The sequence below is a fragment of the Typopeltis vanoorti genome, chromosome 2, assembly GCF_054136105.1.
Source record: "Typopeltis vanoorti isolate ZY-2024b chromosome 2, IOZ_Tvanoo_1.0, whole genome shotgun sequence".
NCBI classification, from domain to species: Eukaryota; Metazoa; Arthropoda; class Arachnida; order Uropygi; family Thelyphonidae; genus Typopeltis; species Typopeltis vanoorti.
In genome coordinates this window covers 128,813,871-128,827,417 of record NC_143550.1, presented here as the reverse complement: position 1 = coordinate 128,827,417, position 13,547 = coordinate 128,813,871, and the positions used below count along the sequence as shown (strand labels likewise).

At 34.7% G+C, this 13,547-nt stretch overlaps 1 protein-coding gene across 1 annotated transcript in view; it reads left to right on the top strand.

Annotated features, from left to right (window-relative positions):
• Positions 1-13,547, top strand: part of LOC150109426 (endothelin-converting enzyme 1-like) — a 297,401-nt gene that overhangs the window by 94,043 nt on the left and 189,811 nt on the right. Inside the window, exons 6-7 of the mRNA XM_090413095.1 lie at positions 3,560-3,663; positions 10,624-10,754. Of these exons, the coding sequence (XP_090269221.1) occupies positions 3,560-3,663; positions 10,624-10,754 (235 nt within the window). The remainder of the gene's footprint in view (positions 1-3,559; positions 3,664-10,623; positions 10,755-13,547) is intronic.

Sequence of the window (13,547 nt, the reverse complement as noted above, 5' to 3'; positions counted from 1 at the left end):
CGTGACACCTCCAGCTTGTACTCTTAGAGAATACAGAGACAAATGTAAGAAAGCTAAACACTGTAAAACTAGCTAAAAAAGTTATGTGAAGACTTTGGTAACAACAGAAAATAAATATCAAGGTGGCAAAATATTCTGGAGGCTGTTGATAAAGCTCAGAAATGGAGGAAAGAGTTGTAAAAGGAATTAGAGATGATAAAGGTGACATGAAAACTGGTGAACAAGATATCCTTGATCTATGGAGTAATTACTTTGAAAAATGAAACAATCAGTTACAGCACAGTAGTAAAAAACACTTAACAGGCATGCAAATCAAGAATACATATCCATACTTGAAGTAGAAAAAGCCATCAAAAGCCTGAAATGTGGAAAGGCAGCGGGATTAGATGATATTCGACCAGAAATGCTCAAGTATGGAAGTATAAAAGTCTTACAGTGGCTGCACTGCATAATTCAGAAGGCCTGGACAGAGGGACGAATTCCAGATGATTGGAGTGGAACTCTCATAGTACCCATATAAAAAAAGGGAAATAAAACCGTTGAGAAAGATTGTGGAAGGGGAGCTTGGTGAAGAACAAGCTGGATTCAGGCTAAATAGAGACTGTCAGAATCAGATTTTCCCTTTATGACAAATAGTTTTAAAATAATCGAAATATAACAAAGATCTGTATATAAGTTATAGATCTGGAAAAGGCATATGACAAGGTGCCAAGAGAGAAAAGCTATTCAAAATGCTCCAGTTGTATGGTGTCAAAAGGACATTATATCGAGTAATACTTAATCTTTATTTGAGCTGTAAGTCAGCAGTTAGAATTGAAAGAAGTACAGAAAGATGGTCTGATGTTAAATGTGGTGTCAGACAAGGATATACATTATCCTCACTGTTATTCATTATCTATATGGATCACATTATTGAAGGAAAGTGGTATTAAACATGATATCAAAATTGGTGATATTAATCTCAGCTCTTTGCTTTATACAGATGATGTTATACTTCTAAATAAATCTGCTACAAGTCTGCAAAATTTCCTGACTAAAGTGAATAACTGTTGTAATAGATATGGTATGAAGGTCAGCATTAAAAAGACAAAGACAATGAAAATAGGCAGAATCATTGAAAATATCAACCATTGTGAATGGAGAACCTATAGACGAAGTAAAACATTTCAGCTACTTAGGCACGATTTTTAGTGAAGATGGCAAATTAAATATGGAAATAGACAACAGAATCAACAAAGCTGATATGGTTGACTTCCTACCATACCAGCTTTGTTGATTAAGAATAAGAGAGAAATTAGTGAAAACACTAAATTAGCTGTATACAAGACAGTGTTCAAACCAATTTTAACTTATGATCTGAGAGCTGGGTCAGAAGTAAAACACTTGACCAAAGACTAGAGACCGCAGATATGAGAGTCCTGAGAAAGATTATGGGCATGAACTGGTGGCATCAATGGCAATATCATATTAAAAATGAGGATATTAGGAAAGAACTCGACATTGTCAGCATCCAGGAATGCATTAGCAGAGCTAATCTCAGGTGGTATGGTCACTTAAATAGAAAGGAAAGATTAGCAAAATAAGTGTTCTCTGCCAGGTTGGCATGAAAAAAACTCAGAGGAAGACCAAGATATAGACCAAGATAAAAAGTGCCTTAGAAGATAGAAATATAAGATCTGATAATGTTGGAGTCTTGACAGGTAACAGATTGATTTGGAGGAAAATTGTAGATAGATAGTTAGTAATGATGTTTTTCATGTAGTGCTATCATATCCTGTACACCCCTTTAGGCTACATGTCAGGAATTTGATAATGATGATGCCTCCAAGGAATCATCTAGGGAGGGCACTCTACTCTGCTCTACAACTCCTCATCTCCACCATTTAATCCACCAACTACATCATCTACAACCAATGCCATCTACTGCCTACCACCACCACTAATATTTTTTGTTTGTAAATTGTATGTGTTCTCAAGACGGATTTGTCTATATGCGGGATTAAAAACCTGAGTTTAGAGGAGAAAATAACCCTGCTCCCTCTGTATGAGATCTGCTAACTCACTTTCAATTGAAAATACCCATATAAAGATTCCTCTTATCATGACGAGAATCGAACTTAGGCATTTTCCAATCAGAGGATGCAACTTACTGTCATTCTTCCAATTGCACTATGGAGGCTTGTATAATGAGAGACCTGCTTAACACATTCCTGAAGATATCCTTGGAGTATGGAAGAAATATTGGAACCTTATAATTGTAGTTTTTTATTTACATAGTATTTGTTTTTAAATGAATATAACACAGTGAATTAAAAATATTACCCCTCTGCGCTCCTCTTGCTGCCAGAACTTATTACATAGCATGGCATGACATATACTAGATAAGACATTTGGTATGCTGTATCATCTCACCATCAGGATTGCTTTCTGTTGATCTGCAAGTGTTTTGGGATGGAGAATTCAAGTATCTGATCTCTTTATGACCATAATCCCAGAGAGAGAGAGAGAGAGAGAGAGTGGGAATCGAATCACGCATTTGAGAGTCATGGTAACATCTAGAAGACTCTCATATTCAGTGAATCATCCTGAATGACTCCTGGCATTGTGCATTATCCTACTACACACCTGTACCATCTAGAAAAACAATTGCTATTAAGGGATGATTAATTACAGTGTAAAAGTACTTTGCATCATTTCTTAGAATGATCTACTACAGTTATCAGGTCTCTTAGTGATCCTGTTCCCCCTCCCCCCCGCCCCTTTCCATACCATAATACTGCTATTTTCCTGCCTGTTTCTGTTAGACCATGACATTGCCCTAGCCACTACATACCATCCACAACATAGCTGTAAACAAATTTCATCTGAAAAAGCAACTTTTTTTTTTTTTCCAGTCTTCAGTGGTCAGATGACATCTTTCAGATGCAAACTGTAGATGTAGTTGATGATGGGTGCCTTAACTAAATATCTGTTTCAAGGGGAGGGGGCATATAGAGGAGGATACATTTCTTATTAAATTCAATGATTACCCATTCTACAGTTTTTTATCTGTGAACTTGTATAAGGCAGGACTTGCATTTGCCATAAGCATCAATGAAGCATGGGTTCTCACCATTGGTTTGGTAACTGCTGTTTCTACCCAGTAGTCTTCCACTTTTGGAACACCTTAACTATAGTACTCCACAGTCTACAATATTGTCAGTTTTTTGGATACTGTTACCATCCTTCAACCAGTACCCTAGTCATGCCTTTTCAAAGTCTATCAGATCACATTTCTTGCCCATTCAATTAGCAATTTTGAATGAACAGTATATATACCTCTGGTATCATGTATACTAGCTTTCACTATGATGTGAGTCCCACCTGGTGGGGTGGAATGGTCAGTTGAAATAACAGGTGATCATAATAGTTTTGACTGGACTGCATATAAGCTAAAAATCCTTAAATTATTTCAGATATCTGAATATTGTTATCATCTCTTAATATATGTGTTGTAATGGAAAAACATATTTTTAGCTTTCTGATATGTTTCAAATAATTAAATATATTTTTGCTTTAGTGTACAAAACAGCTATATGATATGGAGATTAGTATCATCTTATATTCCTCACTTGGCCAGAAATTATTCAGAACTGCATAATCAGCTGACACAAACCTTTGAAGGTAAGCATTTTTTTTTTTTGTTCTTATTATGTTTCTGTATGATGAATTGCCTGATATTTGTCCTCCTAGTATTTTGCATATAATAGTTTCCCAGAATGAATAACTCAAATCTCACAGCAAAATTGTACAGAAAATAATTGTTCTTTAAATTTGAGTTCCTTATAAAGCTTATTATCAAAAATGTAGTTTTTTTGACTACCATAAGGCCATCACTTGTCATTTATTTATATATTTGATATTTTAAGGATACTTGTGACATAAAGATTGAATAATATAAGTACGTAAACACAAGAAAGATATTTAATTAGCCAAATATTTCATTCTGAAAATTCAGACCATCTTCTGTGGCATTACAAGAACAGTTTTAAAAAAATACCAGGCAGAATACTAACAATAGATCATTTAAAAATAGAACAAGAAGAGTGATGTTATATCACTAAGTATTAAAGGGAATATTATTAAGCAGAGACATGATTGAAATAAAGATATTAATTAATAATATTAGATAATATAAAATTAATATGAATTAATGAGTTATCCTGATTAGACTTTCCCAGATTTTTGATACAGATATAATTCTGATTCAGGTTAGGATGGTGGAGTAATGCCTCTACGCTTTCTTTGAATAAACGTTCAAATTTATAGCGGGATCTATGTAAGAGGCGAGTGTTTGACCAAAGGATGTTGTGGTTAGTTTTTAGACATTCTCCTCATCCGGTCACCTTTGAATACTCTTACAACTACAGTTTACAGGAAACCAACATTCGCAGGTCGGTATATTCTTAAAGAATCAGCCTATCATCCTTGTCAAAAAACAGGAATCATAAAAATATCTAATCAGAAGAGCCGCAACTAATTGTTCTACTTCTAATTTTCTACAGAAAGAACTTTCTACTATCCAACAACACATGAAACTCAATGGCTTTTTCGATTCTTATAATCCACCACTAAACAACAAAGATTCAATACGTCAAGTTCCAATTCCATACATCTCCAGGATTTCAGAACCTATCTCAAGAATTCTGAAGAAATATGAGTTAACAGCTACATATTCACCTATTAACAAATTATCTTCCCATTTTCCTTCTCCTAAAGACAAACGCTCAACTTTTTCTCTTCCTGGACTTTATCAAATTCCCTGCAACTGTGATCTCTCCTATTTTGGACAGACTGGATGCTCTCTCTTGAAAAAAGAATCCAAGAACATCAATCCTTCATTCATCACAACAAACCTGAAAAATCTGGATTGGTTCAGCACGGGATTGAAACTAACCACAACATCCTTTGGTCAAACACTCGCCTCTTACATAGATCCCACTATAAATTTTAATGTTTATTCAAAGAAAGCGTAGAGGCATTACTCCATTATCCTAACCTGAATGACTGTATATCTGTATCAAAAATTTGGGAAAGTCTAATCAGGATAACTCATTAATTCATATTAATTTTATGTTATTTAATATTATTAATTAATATCTTTATTTCAGTCATCTCTTTACTTAATAATATTCCCTTTAATACTTAGTGATATAACATCACTCTTCTTGTTCTATTTTTAAATGATCTATTGTTAGTATTCCACCTTGTATTTTCTTAAAACTGTTCTTGTAGTGCCACTGAAGATGGTCTGCAATTTTCAGACCGAAATATTTGACTAATTAAATATCTTTCTTGTGTTTACGTGCTTATATTATTCATTTATTTATATATTCTTTCACACTGTTATTTGCTCTATTTCACAGCTCAGTTTAACTTCTTGTTTCTGGTGAATAAAAAAAATGCCATGATGGTAATGATTATGAATAGTACTATAAGGATGTGTAAGATGAGGGTTCTTGTGTATGTTGATCTATTGATAAATTTGAAGGGAAGAGAGAACTGTTTGCTGATTATGGTTTGCATCCGAGCAAGAGTGGTAGTGAGAAGCTTTCACAATATGAGTGGGATGCACAACATGGCTTCTGGGATTACAATAGTGAATGAATGACACTGTTTCCAATCTCAATTCCAATAGCTCTACATAAAGCATTCCATCATGCCAGCGCTGCATTGAGGCAAATCTGAAACAGGGTTGGTGACATTCCACATCCTTGTTTCAGACTTGTGAATGTTACAAACTCAGCTGATACCATTTTCCCATACTTAACAGCTGTGCACTTTCTATATATTCTCTTAATCAAACTGATGATTGATTCACTCACATTTATCTTCCTCAATGATCCCCAAATGTGCTGATGGGAACCGAATCATAGACCTTTTTCAAGATCCACAAAAATCAAATGTGTTTCCTGCCCTTTGTCAATTCTTTTTTCCATGGTCTGCCTTATCAGTAAATAAGGCAGACCGTGTAATGAAAAATAATGAAAATATCAGTAAAGCACCTGTTCATTTGACAAAGAAAAGGCAATACTTTTCTTTAACCTTGTACTTTAATTTTACTTAACAGCATACTCATAGAGGTCACCACAATGCCTCTGTGATTTGAGGGGTTTTTCTTATTACATTTTTTAAAGATGGTTGTTATTACCAGGTCATCAGGAATTACATTTCTATCTAAAAACTTGATTTAACATTCTTATAATATTATTATTCTTAGAAGCTGATCACCTCCATACCTTCACAATTCCATGGGTACTCCTCATGGACCAGCTGCCTTCCCATTACATGACCTTGCCAAGGCATTTTGCACCTCATCTTCCAAAAAATGGATCTAGCTCCTCTATCCTCAAATCACCATCTATGTCTCTCTCACTGTATTCTTTCCTATTTTCTGTCAGAAGATTCTTAAATTGATTTATCCAAGCTGTCATAGGCATTAATCTCACTGGATGTGATCTATCGCTTGATGTTCTCATGGACCTCATGATCCCCCATGCCTGAGCTGACCTGACCTGTTATATCCTAATGAGTGATTAATCTCAGAATAAACCCTCTTCCAACATTCTTCCTTATATATTCATAGTTTTTTATCCCTTTTCCTCCTAATAACTTGATACTCTGCTAATCCTCCTGTCTTCTAGAACTGAGCCAAGCTTTATATGCTTCCTTCCCAGTGATGATTTTCACAACATATCCTGTCACTCACTCCACCTTACTATGATTCAAATTCCTTTCAAAACCAAGTGCCTTCTTAGCTACTTTGTGAACAATGTCTTTAGTATGATTATAGACTTCATTACTCTGATCCTCACTTGCATATCATCTTTGATTGATTCCACTTTTATACAATCTAACTCTTGTCTTGAAGAAGGCTTACCACATATTGCAATTCTGCTTTTACTCCTTCCAGGCACAATTATATGTCCAAATAACAGATGGTGATATGTGCCATATTCTGTACCTTTCAATACTTGCACACAAGTATAAAAGTCCATCTTTATACTCACACCACAGGTTTAAAAAAAAAAAAAAAACGTATATATACAGGAAGGTCTCATTTTACAAAGGGATTAGGTTCCCAGTCCACTATTAATAAAGAGTATGTTCCTAAATTGAGGTAAAATTATAATGTATTTAAATGAAGCAGTTCCTTCAGTATGAATGACTTCCACAAATGATTATTTTTCCATCAGCTTCTTATTTCATTAAATAAGGACTTTGCCTTGTCCATGATTACTGGTTGAGTTATGGGAATGTTTGATTGATATTGTCATCCGTAGCACTAATAATTTAATGATTAAATTAATAATTTTCCATATTTTCACTACTTCACTCTTTGAATAAGATGCTCTTGACACTTGCATTTACCAGTTCCTTCATATGAATGCTTTATCTTTCACATGAAGGATAAAGTTAGTATTAGTTTGTATTGTTAAAACTGTAGAAGGCATTAACTTTCTAATCTAAAAAAAATTAATGCTTTACACTTCAGAATGACTCTCACCTGATTCGATACATGAAATCACTTCCAGTTTTTCCCCAATAATAAGTGATTTCTGCTTATTTTTTAGCTGAGGAAGACATCAAATCTGCTTTATGTTTAGATAACATTTTTAATTTATTGTTTAAATTCTAATATTAGTAAAACTTTAACTTTTTAGTAGTCTTTACAATGTTCATGGGTGACCAAAATATAAGCAAATGGTTTGGGATCTCTACTCACAATGCTATAGAATATAAAACAAAAGACAATTGCAAACACTGCCACCATGCTGTGTTTATTTTTTATCTTTTGTTTTGTTGTTTATATTTTGGATTTTTTTGCTGTTAATTTTGAAATGTTCGTTAATTTGAATCTTCATAAACAGAGAGAAAATGTTAAACGAGGCCTTCCTCTGTGTGTGTGTCAAAATCCAACTTTAAAAGAGCCCAATGCAAAAAAAAAAAACCCTTGTCTCTTTCTCAAATTGCAGTTGAGTTTTCTGGTCCCATGCCAAGGCTACTGAATCACAATTTCTGTTCTTTTGCATTTCCATCTCTCTCTCTCACATCCATACGGTGACATCGTAACATCACCCAAAAATAAAACCAACCTCTTTCACTCTCTGGCTTAAGCATTGGAAGTGCCACTTCCTCCAGCTCTTATATGGATAAAGGCAAATAATTTCCTACTATGCCTTGAACAGCTCACTTCATGCTGTCTCTTAATTTTCACAAGAACTTTCAGAAGAATGGATACCAACAAGTAACTTGGTTCATGTGGTGTACTTTGGAGTTAGTACCCATTCTGTGTCATTTGTACATGCTGTTGTATTCATTGCAAGCTTATGTTTAGCCCATCCCAAAAAAGTCAGGCATCAAACTTTTACTATTACATCATTACCCTTAAAAAATTGCAGAAGGCCATCAATAACCAACTGTACTACCTGGAAGCCCATCAGTTGGTGATCACCAGTATAAATTCTGCTACCACCACTCTTGATCCACACCATATCTCCTAGCCAAACTTGCCCACATTTTGGACAGACATGGAAAAGTTTGGAAAAACTTGTTTAGTTGCCTTTAAATTTCCAGAGCATTTAAATGAATCTGGCATAAGAAGACTAATTATGGCATTGTTGTCTCATGGTATGCCTTCTGCCCTTGCTAATGGATTGCCAGTTTACTCTTTGGTTTTTCACAAAGTATTGCAGCTGGTTACTTCTCTTTAGAATTTCCCACCATTGTTAGTGGGTTGTCAGTTTTCTACCGCATGTATTATTTCTTGTAAGAAAGATCTTACTTCATTTTTCCTTACTTTTGATGATACATCTCTAGTCAAGATCACATCAGATATCCCTTCTTGAGCTCACTTACACTTTTATAGTCTTTCTTGGCAAACACCTTACATCACATCCTTGGTCATCTCAACCTCTAAAAATGTATCCCTTTCTGTTAAGAACATCACTTCACACTATATAACTCCGCACACACACTGTAAATTCCAAATTCTCTCAAACTTAGAATACTCTTTTTTGCATTTGGGGTGATGTAATCATGTTATTTAGAAATTGGTGTTTTGCCTAATAGATGATTCTCTTCCCCTCCTTTTCACCCTTTGTCACAAGTTTACTTTTCCACAGACATTCTGTTTCTGTGTCTTTTGCCTTTTTCAGAGATATTTTCTTGATACTGCTCCAACCAGAATTATCCATCATCATACCTCCAATTTCATCTAATTTGGGGAGGGAAAAAAATGAGCAGCTGTTCAACATCCATACACAATTCAATATCATGTTTACAGTGAAAAGTCAGTTACTGGAACAAACTACAACTCATCAACAGCAGAATTCAAAATAGGCATCAATGTAAGAATTATCATTGGAACTAGCAGAAGAATTAGAGAAGTATAACCAACATAATTGCTGTTACTGAAACAAAGAATTAAAAAAAAAAAAAAAAACAGGCGGGATTCTTGTAAATAACTACAATATGTTATATTCAGCCAATAATGATTTGGGCAAAGGAAAAAAATAATGGCAGGCAGTAGAGTAGAGTGATGTGGACAGACATCAAATTGGGGAATTGGATATTCAAACTTATTTTTGCCTGTGGTTCCACAGAAGATTCTACTAAAGAAGTGAGAGAATTTTTCATGGTCATTAGAGAAGATAGCTGAAGGAAAAGTTGGTCCTTGTTGGAGATCTAAACAGCAGAGTAGGAAATGAATATCAGACACACAAAGATACTTCAGGAAAATTTGGAAAAAAGAGCAGAACTAATAATAATAGTATGTACCCACTGGATTTCTGTTCAGCACATATACTAATGTGTTCCTATATAGATATGCATTCACTTGGAGCGAAGATACAGGAAATAAAGTCTCATTTACTATGTTATTGTTGATAGCAGTTTCATCATTGCTTCAGGACACAAAGATATATAGGGGATTTGAAGTAGATACTTTCATTGTGTTCTACCTGTAAAAAAGGAAATAAACTGAATGTGAGAATTAGAGAGGAATTTCCTTACTGAGTGTTCCAGGTATGATTTATGCAAGCATATGTGAAAAGAGGCTAAGAACTGTGGAAGAGAAACGTGGTAAACAGGCTAAGAACTGTGGAAGAGAAACGTGGTAAACAGGCTGACTTCTGATAATAAAGGTTTCAATCCAATTTCAGATTAAGATAAATGATTGTGAATATAGCAAGGATCTGTGTTGAAGTTTTGTATTCAAAATGATACAATCATGTGGTGTAAATGGAACGTTATATTGAACAAAACATAGTCTATATTTAAATTAGAAGTCAGCACTTAGAATTGAAAGACTGTAAATAGGCAGGAATGTCAAAAACATTAAGTGTATCCTGAACGAGAAATCAATAGAATAAGTGAAACATTTCAGCCATTTAGGTCAACTTAGCCTCTTGAAAATATTTTTAATATAGTACCTATAGAATTACCATTCCTTGTAGTAATTTAAAAAAAAATAAAATTAAAATACCTAAAATTGAATTATCTCTCATTGACTGATATACCAGATTTCAGGTTTTTTTTCTCTCCCCAATGCAATCAGATTAATGTAATGTTTTTCTTGCACAGGTGTACAGGACTTAACATTACCTTCAGAAGAAAGGTGGGAATTTTGTATAAGAACAACAATTCATTATCTTGGCCATGCCATAGGAGCAATGTATACTGAAAAATATTATCCCAAGTTGACTGAAAATGAGGTAAAGACAGAGTTTATATTTCAAGGCTATATAATATTAACAATAAGTTTTGATCTATTTTTAAATAGCTGGGGGATAATTATCCCACTTATTTCCTAGAGTCATGGAGTAATTTATAGAGCCCATGTTGTTGCCATCCTTGCTGAAAGCATCTCCTGGAGAAGATTGAAATTTTTATTTCACTACTTTTTTAAAAAATTTCTCTGTCCAGGCTGGAATTTGCCAGCTTGTTTGACTGAATCCACAATTTGTTTTACAAATGTCTTTAGGTAGGATATGAATATCATTACTTGGTGTTAATCTGCTTTTACCTATTGGAGGTTTGTTATTGCTTTGAAAAAGTTCCATGTTTGGTCTCTGTAGGGTGTTTGACTTACTAACCCTTAGACAATCTACAGTACTAATACTAGTATCTAATACTAGTGTACTATAGGCTAACTGCCTTTCAGTTTTTTTATTTATTGGATTTACATAAAACATTAAAATGAAAAACAGTTTATTCCTGAAATAGTTCACTTATGAACTATTTCACATAGTTCATATCTACACAAATAGTGCCTGTGTGCTTTTTTTTTTTTTTAATCAGTATCATATTTTTGCTTCTTAACCAGCCACATGTTTATAGTATACCAGCATATAATGAACTTTATCCAGTTCTACCTATGAAATTTGGTTTTGCCTGGGTTTGCCTTTATAGGACAGGACACAAATATCTGAGAGCTTTTCACTTGAAGATGAGATAGCTGGTCTTATAGATACTCAGAATTTTTCCTCCCAGAAACTTTTTTTTTTTTGTTATTTTGCAAGAACATTATCTTGATAAGGGTTATGACAACCTGGGAATGCTGATTTAGAGAGCTGAAGTGGAACTTCTTTATTTATATCATTTCGAACTTCTGATAATTGTCACATCACCTCTCCTCTGTTTGTTCAAGGTTTTGTAATGCATGTTCCTTTAATTTATCCTCATACATCATTCACACTCTTGATATCATCTGTTCTCTTCACTGTTTTCCTCAATTATACATAGTTACTCTAATTTTTACAGCCTTTACAATGTATGTGACCCTGAATTTAATTTTTTTGCTACCACCACTCTAAGATCCCTAGCTTCATTGGTCTTCTTTGGAGCAGAATCCCATTCCATTGATATAGTATGTCAAATTTCTTGCTTCAACTCAAAATGCATGACTTTGCATTTGCAATACTGAACTAGTATTCATTCCTTTTCCATGACACTAGTCAGTTTAGATTATTGTACAGGGCCTCTGTATCAGAATGATCTTTATATTCTGCCCAACTCAGCATCGACAGTTGTCGCCCCTGAAGCCTTTTCCAACATTGTTAATATACAATCAAGGTAATGGCCAAGACAGAGTCCTGCAGTACTCTTTTAACCCTCAATCTCTCTGACTCTGTTGCTCCTTGTGCTATTTTCTGGCATTGTCAGTAAACCAATCTCTTATTCATGTTGCTAGTTTATTTTTCATTCCCATCATCATCGTGTATTCATTTTTTCTCCTGTGAAATTAATTCATAACTTTATGGTAAAATAAAGACAAAAGACCAAGATAACATCTTTCTTTACTACTGCTAAGGTGTACATTAACTTTCTACCAACTCATTATTAAATTTCTGACTCATCAATTTTTCCAAGCCCTTAACTACCACTCCAAAGATGCTGTTTCGCCTAACTTCTGCATCTATTTTAGATTATCTAGCCTTCTTTCCACTTTCAAAACTCTTATGTTAAGACTCAAACAACCAGGCCACAAGCATTGCCAGTTCACATTCATCCTCTTATCACACATCCAACCTTCTGCTATGGGAAAAAATACAGGGGTGGATATTCCATTCATGAATTTTTATCATCTCAGGTACCATGTTTTTTCCCATCCAAGTGGTAAACCATAGAAAAATCATGCATTTGCAGCTGTCACTTTCCTTCCTCCTGAACACAGCTGGAAGGAGGAGGATGACAGCTTTTTACACTCATTCTTTCTTTTATCCCTTACATAATGATGGATCTCTGTAGGATTTCTTTTAGTTTGCTCAGCTAATTGCTTCTCATAATCATATTTGTCATTTTTTCTAGAATTATTTTCATAAACATTATTTTTTTGATTTTTATGAATCCCTTACATAATGAGCTCACGCGTTTCAATCCCACCCTGTTTATTTTTCTAATCCTAGGGATGCAGTCAGATACTATCTCTCTCCTCACTATTTCTTCTGTTGAATTGCTTTCCTCTGCTATATGTTTAGGGGTGCTTAAGGGTCAAAGCTGTATAACTGAGAGGAGACCTCCACATAGCCTTTAAAGGAATGCGGAGAACCGACCAGGGCTTCTGACCTAATGTCCAATCCTCACCTTCTCGTGGTGCACCCTGTTGGGTATCTACTTTGATACTGAACGAACGAGGATGGGCTGGCAATTTGGGATTTAGCCGACCAAATTGTATTCTTATTGGTTAAACCAAAATAAAAAATGATGGTACAACATGACAAAATTTCATGCCGGCTGGGGCGTCGCCCGGTTAAACAAGGCCCCCGTTGTTTTCACCAGGGAACCAGGGCGAACAGCGAAAAGTCAGCTACTGGAACAAATCTGAAAACAAACCCCAACTCAACATCACCAGAGTTAAAGATCGGTACTATCAACGTAAGAAGCCTGAATGGCAAAGAAATGGAGCTAGCTGAGGAATTAGATAAGTACCAGATCGACATAATAGGGGTGACTGAAACAAAAAAGACCAAAACTGGTGAGATCTTTCTGAGCAATAAATACAAAAT